Source organism: Aedes albopictus, chromosome 3 (genome assembly GCF_035046485.1).
Source record: "Aedes albopictus strain Foshan chromosome 3, AalbF5, whole genome shotgun sequence".
NCBI lineage: Eukaryota > Metazoa > Arthropoda > Insecta > Diptera > Culicidae > Aedes > Aedes albopictus.
In genome coordinates this window covers 117,660,258-117,684,509 of record NC_085138.1, presented here as the reverse complement: position 1 = coordinate 117,684,509, position 24,252 = coordinate 117,660,258, and the positions used below count along the sequence as shown (strand labels likewise).

At 39.0% G+C, this 24,252-nt stretch overlaps 1 protein-coding gene across 1 annotated transcript in view; it reads left to right on the top strand.

Moving 5' to 3' along the window:
- Positions 1 to 24,252, top strand: part of LOC109433389 (odorant receptor coreceptor) — a 79,078-nt gene that overhangs the window by 28,677 nt on the left and 26,149 nt on the right. Inside the window, exon 6 of the mRNA XM_029877254.2 lies at positions 2,458 to 2,668. Within this exon, the coding sequence (XP_029733114.1) occupies positions 2,458 to 2,668 (211 nt within the window). The remainder of the gene's footprint in view (positions 1 to 2,457; positions 2,669 to 24,252) is intronic.

The window sequence follows — 24,252 nt, the reverse complement described above, 5'->3', positions numbered from 1 at the left end:
TTACACAAACACGAATTAAATAAATAATTTATTTTGCACTCCAAGATATTTCGAAAAAGGTGAAAAAGATAGATAATGGGGTAAAACGGGCCCATTACACCGAATTCCAGCATCGTGCGGCGAATGACACCCTGCTTATCTGAAACTGTAGAGATTTTGGCAGATCGTGTCAAAAATTCATTCGAATCCATCCACTCCGAGCAGAGATATAGAATTTATTCGCGTTTTATACATATTTTTTCCCACTGTGTGTCGGTCGGACACCAGCCGATTACGCGTTCATCTGCATATCGTCCATCACGATAAATGCTGATTTTAACTCGCGTGGCCGCAACTCTGGTGAATGATATGATTATCTCTAAACGTTCGCATCGCGAATTCTGTCCAACACACGTCTTTCAGAGCTACGATGCTAAACAAGTGGTTTTACAGTAGATCGGTGAGGCTCCCAATGTAGGGTCTGGGACCATTTGGGCAGGAGCACCTATTTTGGGCACTTGCTGCTGTAGCTCAGTCAATTTTCAGGCAATTGACTTAATTTTTGGAATACGGTAAGATACGCACAGTCTCTAGCCATGTACAAAATTTCATATCAATTGATTTGAATTTGACTGAGTTATAGCAGCAAGTGCCCAAAATAGGTGCTTCTGCCCAAATGGTCCCAGACCCTAGTTGACAGATCAGCATTTCCTCGTACCAAGTTTCGATTCGCATATTCTTTATGTTCGTTGGGATCTTTGCCATTGGTATTGGTTTATATTATTATTGTCCATTTAAATTCGGTTATCTGACTCATATGAAACCATCAACAATCCTAGCTAAGCTTAATGCTACTTGGCGAACGATATTTCTCGAACGTCAGAGATGTGAATTTCTTATAAGTACAAATTAGAAAATTTTTCCATATTTTTGGTAGGTGGGACAAAAACAAACAATATTAACAATATTACGAAAGGTTATCATCCTTCTTAGTAGGGGATTCTGGGGTAATACGCACCAGTTAAGGAAGATGCGTCCAAATGCATATAAAACGACAATAATTTATTGTTTTATTGCATGCATTCATTGCAAATACTTGCATTCTAAGCGATCTCGAACAAAACTTTGGCCTTAATACAGTATAGCTTTTGAAAATAACGTTTTTTGTGAAGACCAACATTACGGCTTCGTATGTTTATGCGGGGCAGTATGCACCCATGCTCGGGGTAAAATGCACTACAACAATGGGGCAGGATGCACTCAAACAAAGGGGCAAGACGCACCACAACATTGGGGCAAGATGCACTGTCGAGTTTATAAATCTCTTCCCTTTTTAGAGAAAAAGGATGTTTTCTAAGGTTTTAAGACGAATAATAGCTCAATTTCATTTGCGATTACTTACACAGTGCTCATAGATATGATTACAGCTTGTTTTCTATAGGTGCGTTTTGCCCCAACACCTGGAGTGCATATTGCCCCAATCAAGAGTAAAAAATAAAATTGTTTAAAATATATAATTTATGTACATTACTGTTTATGTTATTATTTCTACGCTTAGTATTACCCTCAATTACCTGAATAAATACAACAGCTTAAGATATTTGGTCGGTTTTCACCATCAAATCGTTCGACAAACGATCGGAGAAATTACATCAGAAACCTGCGTTTTGATTTAATTCATTTTTCTCACTAATTACGTAACGCAGATATGTAAAATTTTCCAGGTACTCATTTATAAGGACGTTCTATTAGACTGGCAAGGTTTCAAAGCTCCAAAACCGATAATTCCTGAAAAATCAAGGGGGTGCGTTTTGCCTCGACAGTGCATATTACCCCAGATGCCCCTATTACTGAACAAATTCCAATTCCAACTCACCGCTGAGCAGTAGGTTGTACACATTTGCAAGGCGTGGTACGTGCAGTGCATTTATTCACGGTCTCCTTTCATCGCCATCGCTTGTCCGCTGTACAGAGTTCGTGCAGCTACTACTCTGTGCCAGTATGTAAACCCCGTTTTACTATCGGGATGGTGTATCTTTCCACCGTCGCCACCGTCGTCGTATTATTGCCAGTGCTTTGCTTCTATGCTGCCATTGAGCTACCGGGCAACATGAAATGGAAGTGGCAACAGCGACAAGCCGTTCGTTAACACGAGCTTTCAAATCGTTGCATTTACAATTGAAGTGGGGCGGTGTGTTTTGTTCGGCATGGTCGCTGGAACTATATCAACATGTTGCTCTTTGATCCGGCGAGGAGGGCTTAAAATTAATACACGTTCAGATGTAGGTCAGTGGTGGATTTTTCAACTGGCGGACTATTGGCAACCATCGCAACGGGGGTGTAGCTCAAATGGTAGAGCGCTCGCTTAGCATGTGAGAGGCACCGGGATCGATACCCGGCATCTCCAATGATCTTTTTGCCAGCAGCGATGGGCAAATTAACCACTTATTTGTTCTTTTTTTTTTTTGTCATCCTCAGAAAAAGATCCCGACACGAAGGACTTCGATCTGAATGGAATCTACAATTCGAAGGCGGATTGGGGTGCCCAATTTAGGGCACCTTCCACTTTGCAAACGTTTAACGACAACAACGGTATGAATGGAAATCCGAACGGGCTAACTAAGAAGCAGGAACTGATGGTTCGCAGTGCGATCAAGTACTGGGTCGAGAGGCATAAGCACGTTGTTCGGTGAGTAAAAATTGAATTCACATAATACTTTCATCAATTGCACTTTGTCATCACCCTTATATAATACAACAAAGAGTAGTATTCGTCTGAGAAATGGATGTCATTATTGTTGATTGATTGATTTGTCTTTATTAAAGAGACTTTCGACCCTTGGCTGGTTCGCCTCTGTCATTATTGTTGTTGGGGCCCAAAAATTAGCTCCAACGTTATTCTGATGGTTCACTTTTCGAAGTTTCACACTTTGCCCTGAAAAGCACTATTAACCCCATTGGCCCTGGAAGGCGCTGGGACTCTGCCCTGGAAGGCCACTACACAATTGCCCTGGAAGGCATCAATTTCACTACCCTGGAAGGTTTTCGGTCGCGAATCGAGGAAATACTACTTGTTTTTACTAATAACAAAAAAAAACTGCATTACTTTATTTAATAAAAACGATAAATTTAACAAAAGGTAAGTTTTCCCGATCTTAACGCCGCGACGGTACAGTTGATTCGTGCGGTCGTGCGGTGAGCGCACCCGTTTTTCTATTTCCGCCAAAACTGCGCGACGACGATTGCGTTCTCGCTTCTCCGGTTCGTAGATGGATTCGATGCTGTGGTGTTGCGTTTGCGTTTGTTGCTGAGAGCTAGGCTGAGGGGTTTATCAATGATCGCAGCAGTCGGATTCTCACTCAGCACCCGCACGTCAAAAACTTTCAAACGTTCGACGGAGACGGTCGAACAATTGTCATTGGATAATACTTATAATCTTGTCGATGCCTTTGAATGAGGATGATGTCGGATTGGTAGTCATTAGACCTGTTCACTTTGAAACTTTTTTTTCTCCGATTCTCCGTGACACATCAAATTATAAATCCACATGTAAAACCAAGTCTTCAGTCCAAAATTGAGCCAAATTGATAAAGATTTAAAGGTGTATCAAATCAGTTTTGTGTTTTTTTAGCCGTTTTCTCAGAAATTTACTCAGAAATTCACAAAATCGCTCCGAAAAGATGCCGGAGATACCGTTAAGATATAGTTAGAACAATACTCTACAACTTTGCCGATGACACTACGGTGTTTAAATAGCGTATTTCGAAGTTATTCAACAATTTTAGTTAAAAAATCACGAAAAAACACGATATTTTAACGATTTTACATATAAAAGTCATGTAATATTACATTGTTTTACGTGACTAAATTTATTAGCGATTACTACATTGTATAACGAACATTTCGTCCATACATCGTTTTCGTGTAGGAATTGACTAATTATCAAAAGTATGTCACGTTGATACTAAAAATCGTACAGAGTTACCAGCACGAATTAAAACAAAGTTACCCATGATTAAGGCGTCATGCCATCGTATTCTAATGTCGTTTGATTTAAGTATCAGAAATGGTGCAGATGGTAAGGCTCGAGCTTGCGGATCAGAAGGTCCCAGGTTCAAGCTCAAATACATGATAAACTTTTTTTTTCTTTCATTGTAGCAGTTAGGATGATGAATCTGCCATGACTACTTACACGCAATCTCCCAAATAATAATGATCGGGACCTGCCAATTAAGCCCATTACAGGACTAGCTAGATATTTAGTTTATACTTGTTGACAATAAATCGTGTCGACGAGATCAGCTGGGCGAAATATTGAGCAACTGTTTGATAATGATCAATTTAGCTAAAACAATTCAATACGATGATGGAACTGCTTCTGGATGCAACATTTTACAGACAACTGTGGGTGGAGCTTACTTGTTATCTATATCTACCCATAAATCAGCACAGCTACACGGTGAAGGGAAACTTCATTCTTACTATGCACTCTACGGTTCCAAAACAATGCTATGATGCCAAATTGCAATGAGATGCAGTGCGTAGTTTCATCAACTTATAGCAGGATCGAGACGCAAAAAAATGCTATTTATGCTTGTTTTATTTTATGCTGGCAACTCTGTACAATTTTTAGTATCAACGTGACAAACTTTTGATAATTAGTCAATGAAAACGAATTTCTACACTAAAATGATGTATGGACGAAATGTTCGTAACACATAGGAGCAATAGCTCATAAAATTAGTCACCTAAAACAATGTAAAATTACATGACTTTTACATGAAAAATCGTAAAAATATTGTATTTTTTGGTGATTTTCAACGGAAATGGTTGAATAACTTTGAAATACGCAATTTCAACACCGTAGTGTCTTCGGCAAAGTTGTAGAGTATTGTTCTAACTATATTTTAACGGCATTTTCGGTACCTTTTTGGTGCAATTTTCTGGATATTGAAGTACATTCTCATGAAAATGCTCGAAAAAACACAAAATCGATTTGATACACCTCTAAACCTTTATCAATTTGGCTCATTTTTAGACTGAAGCCTTGTTTTTGCATGTGGATTGATAATGTGATGTGACACGGGTAGGTCACAAAAAGTGAACAGGTCTAGTAGTCATATTCACTGGACACATACCAAACCAATGTATCACAAAGCATGGTTCATATGGAAAGTCATGAACGTCACCAATCAAATTATTCTCCGAACACGATTTCTTCTAGCGTTCCAGAAATTACTTTAAATATAAAAGTTCCCCAATCCATCATGATCAACCATTCACACATCCTGTTTCCCACGTACGAATGAGCGAACAACGGAATCCAGCACACAGGAAAAGCACAAAAAAGGTCAACGCAACAAATCTTTCAACAGTTTCCCTCGGCACCCCATAATTTATCCCGCACAAGTATTCAATTTTCCGCTTCACGAGAATAATGGCTCTTCATGGTGACACATTGTCCTTGGCGTTGTTGGTGCGTTCGTATCGTAGGTGGTCGCCAGTCGCCGGCTGCTTCCTACCTTGACAGTACAGAATAAAAACGAAACTTTCTGGCTTAGGCACCCTTTGCCTGTGGTACTCTTTCCCGCGCGCCACTTCCGGATTCCCACACAATTTCATAAAGGAGACACTGACAGCCGTGCCGCAACAAGAAGATCTAGCCAAGAAGCTAGGCGGACGACCATACCATCAGCTGGTGGGAGCGATGAGGACTATAGAAAATGCGAGTGTTGTTTCTCCACCTGCTCCACTCCACACCGAATCGAGTTCCAGCAGGGTTGCTATTCAGCAGAAGAACGATGCAATGACGGATTCGAGAAAATGGTGTCGTCATATTTACAGATGGGGGAAAATTGCTCCAATTGAATAATTCCGAAACACTCTGTACAATAGGGGAAGATTCAAATACAACGTCCATCCTTTATTGGGATTTGCCAAACGTTGTTTTCAACATGCAAATTGCAAAGATTTCTTCTAAAAGCAGCACGTAAAAACAATCCAAGGGCTGATAAACAGTGAGACGATAAGGAGTGTCTAACATACAGTGTATCAAACAATTGTCCGTACATTAATTTTTAATTCAAAATAATTTTTCATTCAAATGTTTATAACTTTTTTATACATCAATCAAGAACGCTGAAATGTTGACCAATCATGAACAATATATTATAGCTTTATTGATAAAATTTTGAGCGAGATCGAATCAGTTTTCTGAAAGTTATAGAACTTTTAGTAAAACTTGTAAGATTTTCGAACAAATTTTTAAAACATTATATCTCAATATGTACTTTATAAAACTTTTTTATTTTTTGTTGTGTAACAGCTTATACCTACACTCTTAAAAAATTAGTGACGTAAACCATCAACGTACGTAAACATTTCATGACTGAATGGCAAAATTGACTCAATTTTACATCCATCATGTAAGTTCGAGTTGGTTGCACAAGATGTCAACAAACCTATCTGACCAGATAGGTAGAAACAGTTTTACATTTATCATTTGTCTCACAACTCGGTGATACAGCCGTGAGGTATAGTGCGTGCCTCTCAATCAGCGGACCAGAGTTCGAATCCAGTTCATTATTTTACTTACATATGTTTTATTTCTCGCTTCTGCTCTAGCGATTGCTAGCTCGACTTTATTTGTGATAGAAGACGTAAATTTGTGTCAAACGGGCCGCTCCTTTTATGTGCATCCAAGTGAACATAAATTTACATGATTTTTTCTAAGAGTGTAAAGGGGCCATTAGACTGTTTGTCATAATGACAAATATTTGCCATGGTAGTCCGACATTCATCCGAGGTTGCCATGATTTACGTTGTGTTGGTCATTTGTTGGGCTTGTTTGGCCAAATATTTGTCATGTCTATTGGGTCTTTAAGGCTTTCATATGCAGCTTTGTTTGAAGTTTTATATTCACTACAAAAAATATGAAAAATCTGTACATGTTCAGAGTATTATTTGGAAATTAATCATATTTTGAGCATGAGCATGAGATGACCGTACAATTCGTAGTTGCTACTCCGTTACTGACCAGAACAGTCAACATTACACAGAAAACCAAATGGATGGGGCCTGGGTGTAGCTTTCCATCCTCAATGTGCAATTTTGAAGGTTCAAAACTTTATATTGTCAGTACCGGCGCCGGCCACGTCCTTACGGTCATCAGGGAAGGGAAGGAATGTTGGTGTGACATCCGTTGCTACTGGAGACCGTGTGTACCTCCGCATCCCCACGCTTGTCACAGGAAGGAAGTTTGTTAGGGGAAAGGGAAGGGATAGAAAGTTACATAGATCTGGATTCACATTGGTAAGTAATGTGAGCTATGCAACCCTTGATATGATTTAGTCTTCCGCCAGCCGGCTGTCGGAAGAATACAATAATTTTATTGTATGTTTGTGTATTAAATTTAGTTATATGTATACCGGGTATGAATAACTTTTATACCACGCTTATGTCGGATCAACTCGTAATAACGCACGTTTTAAGCTTATCGTTTCTCAGTCAGAAAATAAACTGTATGCAATTCCGTTTAGTGTTACTGCCAATGCTGAAAAACCGAAACCCGCGCCGTAGCTTTACGAGAAAAATGGACAACTAAACAACTAGAATCGTTGCTTTTGTGTTTGAACTATATTCTTGTATTATTTTTTTCACGTTCCCGTGTTAATAAGATTGCGGATAATAAAACCGTTGTACATATTTAGGCGCTGTCCATAAACTACGTAGACTCATTTTGGGCCATCTCAGAACCCCCCCTCCCCCTTTGTAGACTTTTGTTCATACAAAATTTTCGAAATTTGTATGGAGCGTAGACTTTGGCCAGACCCCCCCGTCCCCCCTAAGAGTCTACGTAGTTTATGGACAGGCCCTTATTATCCGCGAATGTTCGCAACGCGTAATATAAGTTAAAGGTGTGACGAACAAAAATACATTATCGTAAATGTTCGGAAAAGAAACCGAATTATGGAACTCGGCACGAATAAATCGACGCGGAAATCGTGGTCTACTTGTCACTGTATCGTACGGTAATCTTGAACTTTCTAAAGAAAGAGATACTTCGCCGTTTTGATCGTTTATTGCCTGCTTGTAAATCTGAAATAGATAAAAAGTATTGAATTGTGATACGTTCTCCACTGTTATATTTTTGTAAATTGTTATTTATATATAGGTTAAATTTACCTTCATCCCTCTGAAACAAACGGTATATTAGCAGTGAAAAATAAATAGAATAAATAAATAAAAAAAATAAAGAGTGAAAAAAAATACACCAAATCTTGATCCTGGAATGTTCCTGCATTTAAATAAACAAGGCTGGAAAATAGCAAGATCAAAACTTGAAATGGTAGATCTTACACCGTAACGCACCATTCCAAGGTAATCTACCCACGTTACGGGTGAGTGGAAATTAATCATACCGTCGTGCGGGGCTACTTTTGAAATGCGGGGCTACTTTGGACACTTTTGAATATGGATTTTTTTAATTCAAAATATGGTTCAAATCTGTTTGATGTCTTTGGAACTATTATAAAGCAATAGTTTTCCCTTCATTTGGTTGAAATTATTTTTCAAACAGACCGTTTATTGCTTGTCAGGACGCGAAAAAACATCGAATAAACCAATATAATATACATAACGTATCAAAACATTTGGTCTGAAGGCATTGTTTCTACAGTTCATAAATTTCAAAGGGTTGATCAATTCAATTAAAATGTATCAACGTAGCATATACAATCGAATATTTGTATCGTTATACGTTATAAATGACCGTTTCGCCCAAATAAAGGATTGATGGTCCCTTTTTTCAGGCTATCTATATAGCAATATCACGCTGCTCATAATACCAAAGGTAGCACAGAACCATCTTAAAACGCATATTTTTATTGAAATTATCTATGATACAGTATACTACAGTATTGGTACAATGTAGTTTTCCAAATAACCCTGGAATTTGAAATGCAGTTTTGTTATAGATAAAAATGTCCAAAGTAGCCCCCATCCGGTTCTATATGAGATGTGTCCGATTGGTGTATGAAAAACTTTTTTGTTTATTTATCGATTTAGCTCAAATTTTGCATACACCCTACATACATACTCACAATTATTGTGTATAAAAATTGCGGAAATTCATTCACTAGTCTGGGAGTTATAATGTCATAAAGTTGAAAAACCATGAAAAAGTGTATAAAGAAGCCCCGCACGACGGTATTTTGATCTACAAATTAGTCTACATTTAATCTACAATTAATTATATTTTGATCTACAAAAGTACCAAGTGTTTTCAACTTCTTAAAATTTTCTTAATGTAATATTTTTTATACAGGACCTACTAAACCACATGTGCAGAGTAGGTCCTATGCATGTTTCGTTCAATTAATGCACTTTTATTAGTGGAAAACGTTTGGCAGATTATATACGTAAAATATGGTTAATTTATTAATATCGCCAACTACACAAACAGATTTTTAATATTTTTTGTAGTGAACAAATCAACTCTTACAAGATTGCGTATTGAATGTTCATTTGTTAGTGTTCCCTCAAAACAGTTTGAAAATATTTCATCCAATATTCTTTGAGATACAGATACAGAGTATTAAAATTTTGTTTAATTAACCATCTAGTTTTACCAAAAGTTATATAACTTTTTGAAAATTTATTCAATCTCACTCAAAATTTTACCAATCTAGCCCCAATACATAGTTTATGATTGAACCAAATTTCAGCGTTTTTCTTTGACTTATAAAAAAGTTATGAACATTTGAATTAAAAATCATTTTGACGAAAAAATTGCTGTACGGACAATTGTTTCATACACTGTAGCTCTGTTTCTCACAAGTTCCAACATCATGCTTCCTCGGTTCAATCGATGACAAAGACCGCCAGCTAAGAGTTGTGTGCTTATCTGATAGTGCAGCCTGTGCATTGTTGTCCTTCTTACTTCATGATCTTGTACCGATTTTCCGAACCCTCTAAGCAGAATACCCTCTTCGAATGAGTGTAATCAGTTTCGTACCTTTCAATACGCGTATCTGTCAAAGGATAAGCAACATAGGGCGGAATTAAAAGGTACGAAACTGATTACACTCATTCCTCTTACTTCAGTTAGATTGAGGAGGTACGTCCCGAGCGTCTGTTCATCAAGGAGGAGCGGCTCAAAACGGCGTCTGTTGTGGCATACAGTGGCTGAGTATGAAATGCTGCTCCACCGGAAGCTATACCTAAGGTGGCAGCCCCACCACGGTGGTTAGGAAACTTTAGGCCAACAACCTATTGATCCCGAAACCCAAGGTACTATACAGGAACCGAACATGAAAGATTACAAACTACCAACGGCAACGACTTTAATCGCGAAACAACGAACAGTAATTTGAGCTTGGAAAGTACTAGCCCAACAGAGTAAAATGGCACAAATACTCAATGAGGCATTCCGTATGAAGCTTCAGATCCCAGGACACTCCGTTGGCCAAACTTTGGAGAACACAGATTGGCGTCTAATGAAAAACTGCTATACTCTGGTCGACGAGGCGAATACGCTTCTCGGCCCGTGGAGTTGGTTTCCAGCTCAGCGATAACACCCACGCTGCGCTCATAAAGTGGGAACCTATTAATAGGGGGATAATTGTGAACAGATTCAGAACACGAGATCGAAACCTTATCATGATCCGATCTTACGCCCCATCCGAGACTGCCGAAATTCAAGACAAGGACAACTTATAACGCCAATTGATTGTTGTCGTGGATAAGATTCCAAAAACGTGATAGGCGATTTGAACGGTGATCGGGGGATCGCTTTTACTCCATCGACCAATACACAAAGTGACATGGGTTACCTGTGATTGCGTTAGGGACCTCTTGATCGGCAAGATCTGGCTGCGCATTGCAGGATCCATCGATAGGTGGAGAAAATCGGGCATCGGTTCAACATTCTTGGAGAAATTCTTAGAGGAATTATTGAAGAAATTTTTAGAGGAATTGCTGGAGGAACTTCTGGAGGAATTCTTAGACAAACCCCTGGAGAAATTCCTGAAGTTATTTTCGGAAGAATTCTTGGAGGAATTCTTTTAAGAGTCCCTAAAGAAATTCCCAGAGGATTTCCTGGAGGAAATCCTGGAGCAACCATGGCAGGAACAACCCTCCAGGAATTCCTGAAGGGATAACAGGATAAACTCCGGGAAAATTTCTGGGGGAAATTCTAAAAAAGGTTTCAACACTTTTTTCAACTAATTCCTTGAGTAATTCTTGAGTAAATTACTGTTGCAATTTCTTAAGGATTTCCTGGAAGAACTCCTGGATAAATTTCTGAGGGTATTTCCGGTAAAAATCATGGATGAATTCCTGGAGAAATTCTGGGAGGAATTCCTGGAGAAGTCCTTGCAGGAGTCCCTATAGACTGTTTCAGAAATTATAAATACACTTCGTTTATTAAATTAAATGAACTGTTCTAATGATTTTTACCGACTTCTTTCAGAGTATAGCATATTGTACTCCATATTTTTATATTTCCTTTCAATTGTCTTGATATTTTAAAGGACAGTCGAGTTCTCTAACAAATAACTTAATTTTTCAAATTTGCATTTGCACAAAGGTGTTTTTTAATGATTTCAACATTTTTTATCACTAAATACCAAAAATTATCTAAATTTTTATCACATTCGCTTTCTCAACAAGTTGTCTAAGGAATGCCTTGATCAAAATTTGGGAAAAATCGATAAAGGCATTTCCACAACATTTTTTTCGGAGATCAAGTTTCTCATTTTTTAAGGTTTTCTACGGAACATAAGAACTACCACACAGTTTCTAAGCTTTCCTGAACGCATTTAATCTAAACAAACTTATTTTTTCAGCTCATTCGATCCTTCAGATGGTAAAGCTTGTAATATCATAAAAACGAATGCAGTAAACAGTAATTAAGACATTCGTTTGCTTAACGTTTGTTGCTACTGGTGTTGTTGAGAAATTTGAAACCAAAATTTTTGTTTTGAGAAGGGCCGTAATGATGGTTCTTGATCAAATATTTCAGTAAAATTACTCTTACCAATTGAGAAATATCTTTTATTATCGATACAGCAATTTTTATTGTGTTTGGAAATAAAATATTTTATCTATGAGATTTTTTTCTTTTCTACTATGCTACATATTTTGACCACTTTGTGCAACTTCAAATTTTAATCAGTTTACAGAGCCCTATTTTTTAACTTTTACCAGAAATATCAACAAAGTTGGTATTACTTGCTTCGTTAGCATGTTTACTATAAGAGCTAGAAGAAACTTTTTTGGATATTGTGCTCAAATTGAAATGGCAGGTTATCGTTAGTGTATTTATAATTTCTGATACAGTCTATAGAGAAATTCCTAGAGAAACTCCTGGAGGAACCTTTGGAGGAATTCTTAGGGAATCCCTGGAAGAATAACTGAAGGAATGCTAGGATACATTGCGGGAGAAATTCCTGGGAGAATTTCTGAAGAGATTTCATTACTTTTTTCAACTAATATCTGGAGAAATTCCTGAAGGAATTGCTGTGTTATTTCTGAAGGAATTCCTGAAAGAACTCCTGGATCAATTCCTGGAGAAATTTCTGGGGTTATTTCTGAAGAAATAACCTCTGAGGAATCTTTGGGGGAAATTCTTGGAAGAATCCCTGGAGGATTTCTGGAGGAATTCCTAGAGGAATTGATGCAGGATTTTTTAAAGGAATTCCAGGATCAATTCCTGGGGTTATTCCTTGAAGAGTTCTAGGAAGAATTCCTGGAGGAATTCCTGGGGGAATCTCAGGAGGAATCCATACACGCTAATATAAAGATTCACACAAATCTGAGCTTAAATGGGACAACACATAAAATGCGCAAATTTCTCGCGCTAGCGCTGCTGGGCTAAGTGATAAAGCTCGATCAGTTCAAGCCGCATGATATTCTTGGTATTATCAAGAATATTATACAGTGTAAACTGATGGCACCTTTACCAACTTCTGGAACTCCTTTAGAACTCTTCAAGGAATACAAAGAGAAATTGGATACAGGATATACGAATTCGTGGAGGAATCCCTGAAAGAATTCGTGGGTAGACTCTGGGGGAATTCTTGGAGGAATTCCTGTAGGATTACTTGGATAAATTCCGGGAGGAATTTCTGGGCGACTTTCTGAATGAATTCTTGGAGAATTTTCTGAAGAAATTCCTGGAGAAATTTCTGAAGAAATTCCTGGAGAAATTTCTGTAGGAAATTCTGGAGAAAATGGAGGAATTTCTGGAGGAACTCCTGTAAGAATGCCTAGAGGAATCACTGAAGGAATCTGTAGAAGAGTTCTGGGAGAAATTTCTGTCCACCCGATTATATTTTTGGACGGGGTTTGTTTCTATCATAACTCAATTTTGAACCAATTTACATGAAAATTTGTGCACAGGTAGACATGGTTAGTACTATCCGTGGACAAAAAATCAAGTGGATCGGATTCAAATTGACTGAGTTATAGTAAAAAACTGACCCGTGCAAAAAAATAATCGTGTGTATAAATCACCGGAGGAATTCTTAGAAGATTTCTAAGAGGAATACCTAGTGGAATTCCTGGAGTAATCTTTGGAGGAATTCTTAGAGGAATCTCTGGAGGAATCTCTAGAGAAATTCCTGATGGAATCCTTGCAAGAATTCTCGGGGGAGTCCCTGGAGGAATTCTCAGACCAATCCTTGCTGAAATGCCTGGAAGAACTCCTGGAGAAATCCCTGAATGAATTTCTGTAGGAATCCCTTGAAGAAATCCTGGAGGAATCCAAGGAATAATTTCTTAAGAAATCCCAGAGGAAATACTAGGAGGAGTTTTTGAATAAATCCCAGGAGGAAGTACTGAAGAAATGGCAGAAAGAATTCTAGGAGAAATCTTTAAGGAATCCTAAGAAGATTTCGTGGGGGCATTCCTAAAGGAATCCCTAGAAAAAATATCGGAGAATACTCGGAAGGAATCCCGGAAGCAATTCCAAGACGAATTCCTGAGGAAATTCCTAAACAATACCTATAGAAAGTCCTGCAATAATTCGTCAAGGAGTTTCAGAAAGAATTTCCGGAAGAATTCCTGAAAAGATCAGAAGAAGAGTTCAAGGAAGAAATTTTTTAAATAACTTCTAGAGTTGTTCCTCAAAGAATCACAGAAGGTATTAATGGAGGAATACCTGGATGAATTCCTGAAAAAAATCCCAGGATGAATTTCGGAAGCAATCCCATGAGGATTTCCCTTAGAAATCTTAAAGAAGAGTTTCTGTAGAAATCGATGGACAATAACTGAAGGAATTCATGCTTGCAGTTATTTCCGAATGAATTATTGAAAGAATCTTTGGTTAGACCACTTAAAGATTTTATTATCACAAATATTTAAGAAATTCCTGGAATTCCTGGAAATGCTACAAAAATACTCCAAATAATTCCAGATGGAATTAAAATTATCTCTGGTGAAATTCCTAAGGGAATCCTTGGTATACAATTCCGAAAGAATCGTCGAAAAAAAAGCACTGGAACAATCACAGGAGGAACCTCTTAAGATATCCTAGGAGAAGTTGCCGGAGGAATGTCTTCTGAAATCCCTACAGGAATTATTGAAGGAATCTCTGGAGGAATCCATGCTGGAACCACTAAAGAAAGCTATGAGAAAATTCCTGGTTAAATTCGTCGTTGCATCCTTGCTGAAGTATCTTTAAAAAAAATCTGCAGGATTCATGGGAGGAATTCCTCAAGCATTTCTTGGAACATGCCCTGAAGCCACTACTATCGGAACCCCGCAAGACGTCCATGGAGGAATTCACGAAGGAATCCCTGGAGAAGTTCCTAATTTTTTGCTATTGTTCTGACGTTTCTTTAAATTGTATACTAGTGAAAATAGGATTTTTAAATGCCCATATGTCTATCTCTTTCCCTACCGGCACCGGTTACGGCATATCGGAAAAAATTGGCATGTTCTTTTTGTATTCCGTTAGGCCGGAACAAATCTAATTTTCTTCTTTTGTCACTTTGCTCGTTGACTCGTTAAGGGGGTGGATAATAAATAATAAATGTATTTGCTGAAAAATTACCTAAACAATTAGGCAAAATTGTAAAACTCATCGGATTTGTTAAGAAATTTTCTCGACAACTCTAATTTCAGTTCAAAATTTTTAAATTTTTGTATAATTTATTTGTGTCCCCCCTCAAAAATTCGAATTCCGACCAAAATTTTCCGAGGGGGGGATGACATTAGAGAAAATCGAAATTTGTGTCAGCCTTAATGAAAATCACAAAATTTAGCCATTTAACCAAGCTTGTCAGTGAAGGATCATATTCCGATGTGAACAGACGTGTTGATTCGCTCGTGATTGCTTTTGGTGTGCGTTTCGCCGAATGGATCGTTTGGCCGAATGCCGATCAAAACAAAACATAGTTAGTTCATAGTAACCCAAGCAGCACCTGCAACATCATCCAGAATGCTTCGGTCTAAATGAGTTGCACTAGAAGCACGCGAAACTTCCATCTTGTCAGTTGAGTTGCATTTAAACTCCAAATTTCGTAAAGTTGCAACTTTGTTTCATTGAAATCACAATATACCACGTGTTTGACATCGATTCATGGAGGCGGAGCTTACATATTGCTCGTAAGTGATAATACAGTCAGCTTTCATTAAATGCGTTATGTAACATGCATGAAACATCTAACTCTGGTTTGTTTAGATTAGATTAGGTTCCAAATGCGTTGCAGAAAACTTGAGCGTCTTTTCATTTTGACAGTTCTCTTACTTGTGACAAAGAAGGTGCAATAAAGTTACAAGTAACTTCAGTAGCTTTTAAGGACAAACGTCTTGAAATCCCGGTTCAACAGTGCATCAAAACTTCAGACGCACAAATCTCAAGAAGTAAGCTTCAAACTACAATGCATTTTATTATTCTATTCTTGCTCACTTGTAATAAGCTTAAAACAAGAAGCTCAGGTGCGCTAGTTTTGTTAACGAAGAGATTTGTGCCCTCAAAATCGTGAGTAGGTGCCAAAGTCGTCCATTGTGGCGGCCATATTGGGATTCTAATAAGTCTGTCCTTAAGGTGCGTTGAGGAACGATTCTCTCACAGAGCTCTTGTTGTAGTATCTAAGATGAGTGGATAATACTCCTGGTGTCCATGGTTCGAGTCTGGACAAAATCAATTTTCCATTTTTTTATTATCCCACCCCGTTTATGTTGCATAATAATTTAGAATCTGCGCTTTTTGGGTTCCAAGGAAGTAGCAATTGTGTTCTGTCGTCCGTAATATGGGCAAAGAATAAATTACACTAAGGTTGCTGTTACTGGATTAGAAACAAGTCGTGTTGCTTGGGAAATTGCACACCAATTTCATGTGCAAAGTGCGCCCACCGTTGAAGTTGTAAACACCCAGGAAAAAGTATTTCCATCACCACGGATTGAACTTCACCGTATTGCATAAGGAACTCAATCACAATAGCACGTTTTATCTTGGCGGTAAATATAGAACGTGATACGTGTTACAGCGGCACTTTCCACATACACCGGGGTTTATGAAGCCTTTATCTTTGTAAATTGGAAGCTTGTGGTAACGAAAAGCAATCTTAATATCTTCAACTGCAACCGATACACATTTTCGAGCGTGTTCCATCTGAATTATATTCAAGTCGGTCAATTGGAGCTGCATTTCTTTCTCCAGGAACTAATAAACCTTGGCTACCTCTGACCACACAGACCACAATGCTGAAGTCGATCGCCTAGGTATTTTTACGTCCACTGCTTATAGTAGAAACCCAGAAAAAAAACTCATAAATAAAACCGATGGGTGAGAACTTGTCCGACGTGTACGAGGCTGTCCATTTAGACAGATCTGCTGTTTTCGCTTCTGAGTGTATCATTCCATGCTGCAGCATTGCCGCCCGCACTAAACCGCTATGAATTCTTTGTCGAATCAATCTTTCCATCGACCATGTTGTTGACTGCTTTTACTACAGCCGTCCTCTAAAGGGGCCACATCGAGCTCGCTATCGTCTGGAAACGCTGCTTCGAGAATTGTTGATGGCAGAAAGTTTTGTGCTCAATTCGACCTTCACCAGGTCGTGATCAGAGACGATATTAGGTTAGGCCACAATAGGTCCTAACGTTGATAATGCTGGAGAAGTGCTCACCATCAATCAGAACATGAACGATCTGCGATTTGGTCTGCTGTGTTGGTCTCGATGTGTAATAAGGTGTAATGAAGCTGGTGAGCTCTGAGTTTTACTATCTCTCTCTCTCTCTTCTTGGCGTAACGTCCTCGTTGGGACAAAGCCTGCTTCTCAGCTTAGTGTTCTATGAGCACTTCCACAGTTATTAACAGAGAGCTTCCTCTGCCAATGACCATTTTGCATGTGTATATCGTGTGGCAGGCACGAAGATACTCTATGCCCAACGAAGTCAAGGAAATTTCCATTACGAAAAGATCCTGGACCGACCGGGAATCGAACCCGTCACCCTCAGCATGGTCATGCTGAATACCCGTGCGTGAGTTTTACTATCGTCAGTCTGAAATCTTTCTCCTGGCCTACCTGAGCGTTTAAGTCTCCTATGATGATCGTACTCGCATTCGAGCTGTGCGTAGAACGAGCCTATGCCTTTAGTTGCGGAGTGAGAACCAGGGATAGGGTGCGACTCAAAACTCTTTGCGTGCCGCACACTCTGCTACGAGACAGCACAACAAACTAGAAGGAGACGAGTAGGGGAAAGTGGGCTATATGCCATTTTTCAAACTTTCATCGTTTTCAATGATAAATAGCTTCATTTACTAGGCTTTTAAAGTGTTAACAGCAACTAGACAAATTATGCTCGATACTTCAGCAAAAATATTCACTAAACTAATGCATTTTCATCTATTTATAGCGATTTCAAAAACTGGTTCGTAAAACGGAAGTGGTGCAAAAAGGCCATCTGCCATGGGGTAAGATGCCACTTCATGAAAACGTTCAAAAATTACGTCCATAATTTTTCGGGCATTTCTGACTTCTTTTGCTCCTCTGGTCCGCTTTTTTCGTATGCTCAATATATGGAGTGTCACCGCTCTCACGGCTAAACGATGGTCGTCATATTTGAATGACCCCTAACATGAAAAGCGTAGACATCAACAGCCATGCACCTCCATGTGTGTTTCAATCTGCTTGGAAACACTTGGCTGGTAATAAAATCACCAGAAAACCTTAATTGCAAGCACGAAAAACCGGAAGTTGCCAGTTTCCATTGGGAAATCGAAAGATTTTCCATGGCTATGGCGGCCTAGCTTCTAGAAGAATGCTTTATGTAAACATATCTTGACACCATTCACCTATAGTAATGGTCAAATCAAATCGAGGAATGATTTTATGAGATGGGCCATTTTACCCCATCTTGGCATTTTGGGCTTTATTCCCCTACGCGCAATCGGTTGTGTGTTGCTCGCTTACTTTGCCGCGCGCTGGAGCTCTCCTGTCTCTCACGCTCTGTCGTATGCACTCTCTCGGTGCTTGTCTCCGTGCTTTTCACTTGGCTTGATACTACGCATGATTGGAAAAATTTTGAATCAAACGACCCATCACTTGTCAGCCCTTGACAAGCTTAACAACTTTGCCGAAAACACAAACTCTTCAATTACAGCAACTTGTGCATGCACGCGCGTGAAAGCACTCGACGGAATGGTTTGACGCAGCTGCCGACGCTGTGATTCGCGTTCACTCTGACTGGTCAACGCGTATCACCATGCGTTTTGCACTGGCGCTTACAGAAACTGTTCGAACGCAAACGCGTCGCACTGCGCTTCGCTTCACGCAACTTTCTACTATGTCACCGCCGTTGAGCTCACTGTCCTTTAGTAGATCGTAGCATGCACTGCTGGTGCCTTCGATAAAGTTGTGAAATATCTTCAGATCCAAGTACTGAGCTTTCAATCGTAAGTTCTTTCTGTTCGTGGGCGTCGTTTCATGCTCAAGGATTTGGAGGAAATTTCCATTGTTTGCCGCTGCTGCTATACAGGGTGATAGGTTCCTGAGTGCAAACTTTTTAAAGGGTGATAGAGGACCATAAATGGTGAAAAAAATTGTTCTACGCATATGGTCAAATCTCAACCGTTACGTAGTTATTGAACTCCCCATGTTTTTGATTCTTATTGCCTTAGCTGGCTATAACTTTAAAATGGTCAAACTTATCGCAGTTGTTAAACCCTTTTTTTTTTTTTTTTATTCGAAAGATCATTGAATTTTCTATCAAATGACATCTTTGCACCGATTGGTTTAGTTAAATAACTAAGTTTTTTAGAGCAAATAGCTCAAAAGTAGTGTGTTTTAATTTGTTTATGTCAATTATGTTTAAAACATGCGTAATGAATTAAAATTCTTTCTTCAGCATAGTTATGGTCCCTGTTCCACTCTACAATTCGTTCTTTGACGCCAAACTTCTAACTCTTATCGATTTCTTGCAATTTTAATTTAAATGTGCGGCACAGTGCGCAAAAAAGTGCTTACCATGACGATTGCCAAATTATGATCTGAAATGCGACGTTTAAATCAAAATTGCCAAAAAAGGATAGGAGATAGAAGTTTAATGTCAAAGAACGAATTGTAGAGTGGAACAGGGGTTACAACTTTGCCAAAGAAATAATTTTAATTCATTACGCATTTTTCAAAGATAATTGACAAAAACAAATTAAAACACACTACTTTTGAGCTATTTGCTCTAGAAAACTTAGTTATTTAACTAAACCAATCGGTGCAAAGATGCCATTTGCTAGAAAATTCAATAATCTTTCGAATAAGGGTAAAAAACTGCAATAAGTTTGACCATTTTTAAGTTATAGGGCACTGCATGAAATTCTCTCCTTCTCTTTCACTCTTACAGAAATTTTAAAAACAACAAGGCCAAGAAACGTCAAAATCCCAAACAAATTCATAACAGTGCAGTGCCCTATAGCCAGTTAAGGCAATAAGAGTCAAAAACATGGGGAGTTCAATAACTACGTAACGGTTGAGATTTGACCATATGCGTAGAACATTTTTTTTTTCAAGATTTATGGTCCTCTATCACCCTTTAAAAAGTTTGCACTCAGGAACCTAATACCCTGTATGTCGCCCTAAGTTAATCAATATTTCACTGACATCTTGGACGATTTATGGAGTTTCAAATCGGTTTCAATTATGATTGTTATTTTATTTGATAATTCCGTATTATTAGGCGCATATGGAATCATCTTCCCTGTTTCGCATTGCAATACTGATTCACTCATCGTCACACGACTGCCAGCCGGGATGATGGATAGAAAAGAACTCCAAATGCGTGCTTCTTGCACTGCATCATGATGAAATCCTCTTCATTCTCGAAATCGTTGTTTATCGCTATATAAGGACACAGAAGCAGCACATCATGGCTGCTTTCACTGCTCAGAGGGGGCCTCGAGAGACACCACAAGCACCATTCAAAACTCGAATGATGATGATGATGATGACGTTGGAGAGATGCTACGGCGACCATAAGCAACAACGTTGAGGTGGAAAATGATGTCTGGGACTCTGGGTAGCAGGCAAGGGATTCGAGCCTATTCACTGGTGGTGACAAAAGAATGGATTCAGCTTCTGACTGCTGGGAATGGATGGCTGTTGTTGTTGTTGATTTTGACTTCGTCGGCATATGGCGTTTACTTTGCTACACGCAAACCCCCTCGAGTGTGGGTTGAGCTTTTTCTTCCCTCTGTGAGGTCGGCAAATAACGAACGAAATGAAGGCCATTTGAATTTCACATCGCCCGACTTGAAAGCCGAGTGCCCTTGACTTGTTTTGATTGTTCCATTTTACTGGTCCTTGGGCATGGACTTGAGAATATTCTGTGATAACATTGTTGGAATGAACTACGATGAAGGTCTCTATCATGGTCAAGCAATGGCAATTTGGTCGGAGAACTTCTTAGGTAATTGTGTATTCAAATACCAAAGAGAAAATGCTTAGAATGAATGAATGCAATGATCTTATATCCATCTTTCAATAGCTAAAAATCCCCTTTGCGATGTTCTACCACATTTTTGAAAAACCCATAAATCCTCCGCTTCCAAGGATCACGATTCCGGTATATGCAAAAGCATCTTCCCTGTAAGCAAAGCAAGCAATCACAGCGCCGCAGCAACGAGGTGCACCTCAAGCAGTAGGTATTTCTTTGAAGCGTTCAAACGCAATTTACGGTGGTGAAAAACTCTCTGCAAGCAAATCAGAGCACGCGGAGTGGTTTATCCGTGGCGGCGTGGGTTTCATGGCTTCCGAGTTCCGGGGACGACGACGACGATGACGGTGAATAAGAAATGTTTTGTCGGTGGTCGCGCGGCGTGGGAAGCGTGGGAAGCACTCAAAGTGAAAGAAAACATGTAATCCTCTGATGCAGCAGTAGCTTTTGCTGTTATGATCGTTGCTACAGTTTGTTGGTTGGCTTTAGCGGAGCGGTGCGGTGTGGTGAGATTTTGTTCCTGCACTGACTGAGGGCTTCGTTTGGGGCAGCCAATTAAACGCCCCATAATAAATTCAAAAGTTTCCATAAATAATTCGAAAATTGCCAATAAATAAATACGGGTGGAAGCAATACTAAACTATAAAAGTTCCATAAACAAATCAAAAAGCGCATAAATAAATCAAAACTTCCCATAAATAATTGATTTTCGAGCAATAAAAAATGCCAGAATTTCCACAAATAAATCAACAATTGCAATAAAAAACTACATTTTTTTCCAACAAAAAATTTCGAACATACTACATCACAGAACTATTATGCTAGAAAGACTGAAACTATGTGTGCAATTTAACAGACAATCGCTTGCTGTCCGAACTCGCTAACGCTCGTCGGACTTTAAAAAGGGATAACATCTCTGTTCGCATTCTACCGGGCAAATTCTTGGATCTGTGGATTGCCTAGATCCGAAGACGGCTAATAACAAGACAGACAGCTCCCACCCTGTTGCAGGCGACATGGTTGAAACGCCCTCAACGATTCACAGGAACATTAAAATATGATTGTGTGCGTGTACATGCAAATACGTACACGGAAATGGTAGCATCGCATGCACACTCATTCATGATGTTGTTCCCTGAAGTCGTTCGTGGCGCTAGTGTGCTTGTAGCTCCCAAGGTATATGGTGCAAGAGGGAAGATGTCTGTCTTGTTATTAGCTGTCTTCGCTAGATCCGAATCGACGCAGTTAAGGCGCTCTATGCGGCTTCGTCGCATGGCTCGGCCGAAACTTTTACTTTACACATTGTTTCGTATATATTGCTAAATTTTCAATTGCTTTTTTGATGTTTTTCAATTGGGAATTTTTGAATTATTTATGGAAAAATCAGATTTATTTATGGAAAATTTAAACTTTTCTGGTGAAAAAATGTAGTTATTTATTGAAATTTTTGAATTATTTGTGGAAATTCCGATATTTTTTATTGCTCAAAAATCAATTATTTATGGGAAATTTTGATTTATTTATGCACTTTTTGATTTGTTTATGGAAATTTTATAGTTTATTATTGCTCCCACCCTTTTTTTTTTTTTTTTCTGTTCGGATGAGCCACTGCGACCAGTATTTAGATCTTTTGTAGCAATACCCGTATCCTTAGTATTTAGTGCATGTCGTACTACTCCATTGTCATTGAGAGGCAATGCAGCATCGATTTCTGTACAGATCTTGTTTTGTTACCTCAGAGGTTCCGGAAATCGAATGTGATGAAAAGTACCGTTTTCACAGGGAAATAAATCCCAGCGAAAGTGCGCCCTTATTCACACATAATCGATTCTATTTCTGAGAAAAACAAAACAGTAGAACTGATATTTGTCCATGCATCGGAACTCTGGCTTCATCCGTGTCTCGCTTCTAGTTTAGTCCCAGGACAACATTGAAAAACCCGGGGCTTTAGGCTAGATGCAAAACGCTGGTCAATTAGAGAATGCGTTCGGTAATAAGAATTCACGTGAGTCCTTGTATCACCAGTACTTATCAGTCCTTAGTAGGTTATTACGCAATTAGATACGCAAAGCATGTTTGTTTTTCTTACATCAAGTGTAGTCTCGGCGAGGACAAACCGAGTCTTTAACTATCCGTAAGGCAAAATAAATGCAATTTTAGAAACTGTCACTAGTAACAAGGGCTTTGTACCATGAACCCTTATTACCAGAACGCATTACCCCAGCTTAACAAGCTGGATGTCACCAGGGTTCAGTTTGGTAGATCTTACTCCGTAACGCAACCCAAAAGGGAGATCTACCCACGTTACGGGCTCCGTTAAAGATCGAGCATGTTTTAAACCCCCTCAACCATTCATCCCTCAGCACGGGTCGCCTGACACCTTGGATTGGGGTTCCCTGTTTGGTGGACTTTTACCCCCGGAACAGGGGGTCCGTAGTGCTATTCTAAGCCGGCAACTACACGGGCATGCTCCCACCCTTACTTCTTTATTGGAAATTTCTGATTTTGGTATGGAAAATGATGAATTTTCTATGAGTCGTTTATATTTTAGCCTCGTTTGGCAACCCAGGCGCTATAGGAAGCTCGCCGTTGGGGCATGTTGCGGTTAAGCTGCTGTGCTGTTTGCATAATGGTCGGGCGCAACGTGAATGCATCAGCGTGTGCGTTGGTAGGACATACAGGGTGGCCGATATAGTGTTACCACCCGCAATTTTGTGAAAAATGACCATTTAAGCCATATTAAATAATCATTTTTCACGAAATTTACCATAACTAAGGAACGAAAAATAGTGCATTCCTTAAATTTCAGCAACTAGCTAATGAAATTACCTACGCCGCCACCGCCGACACTTTTTGTCCCAAGCCGACGCTGACCGAGGTATCGGCGGCGCGCCATACGCCGATGTTTGACACGCCGCCGATTTTCGTTTTTCGCGCCGGTGATCAGTGCACGAACAAAATTAAGTTTATATAAAGTTGAGATAAAAAAATTCTCACGATTACTATCATAAAAGTTTGACTGCAATAATGTATTTCTCATCTGTAAATGTAATACGATCATTAATGAAAGAGAAAATCAATTTTTCATATTCGGTTGCTTTTGCAGTTCTAGACGCTACTTAAAACCATGAGATTACCCAAAAATGGATCGTATTTTGAAAATAATACTATAAAGGAAATATCAATAAAAAATCGAATACTAAAGAATTTGCCCTTATGAGATAAAAATTGAAAATAGTACGATCTAACAATTGAAAGTTTGATCATTGTAACAATGGTCTGTCCATTTTTTTCTTTCTATTGTTTAAGCCAAACTTTGCAGAAGACTTATTAACA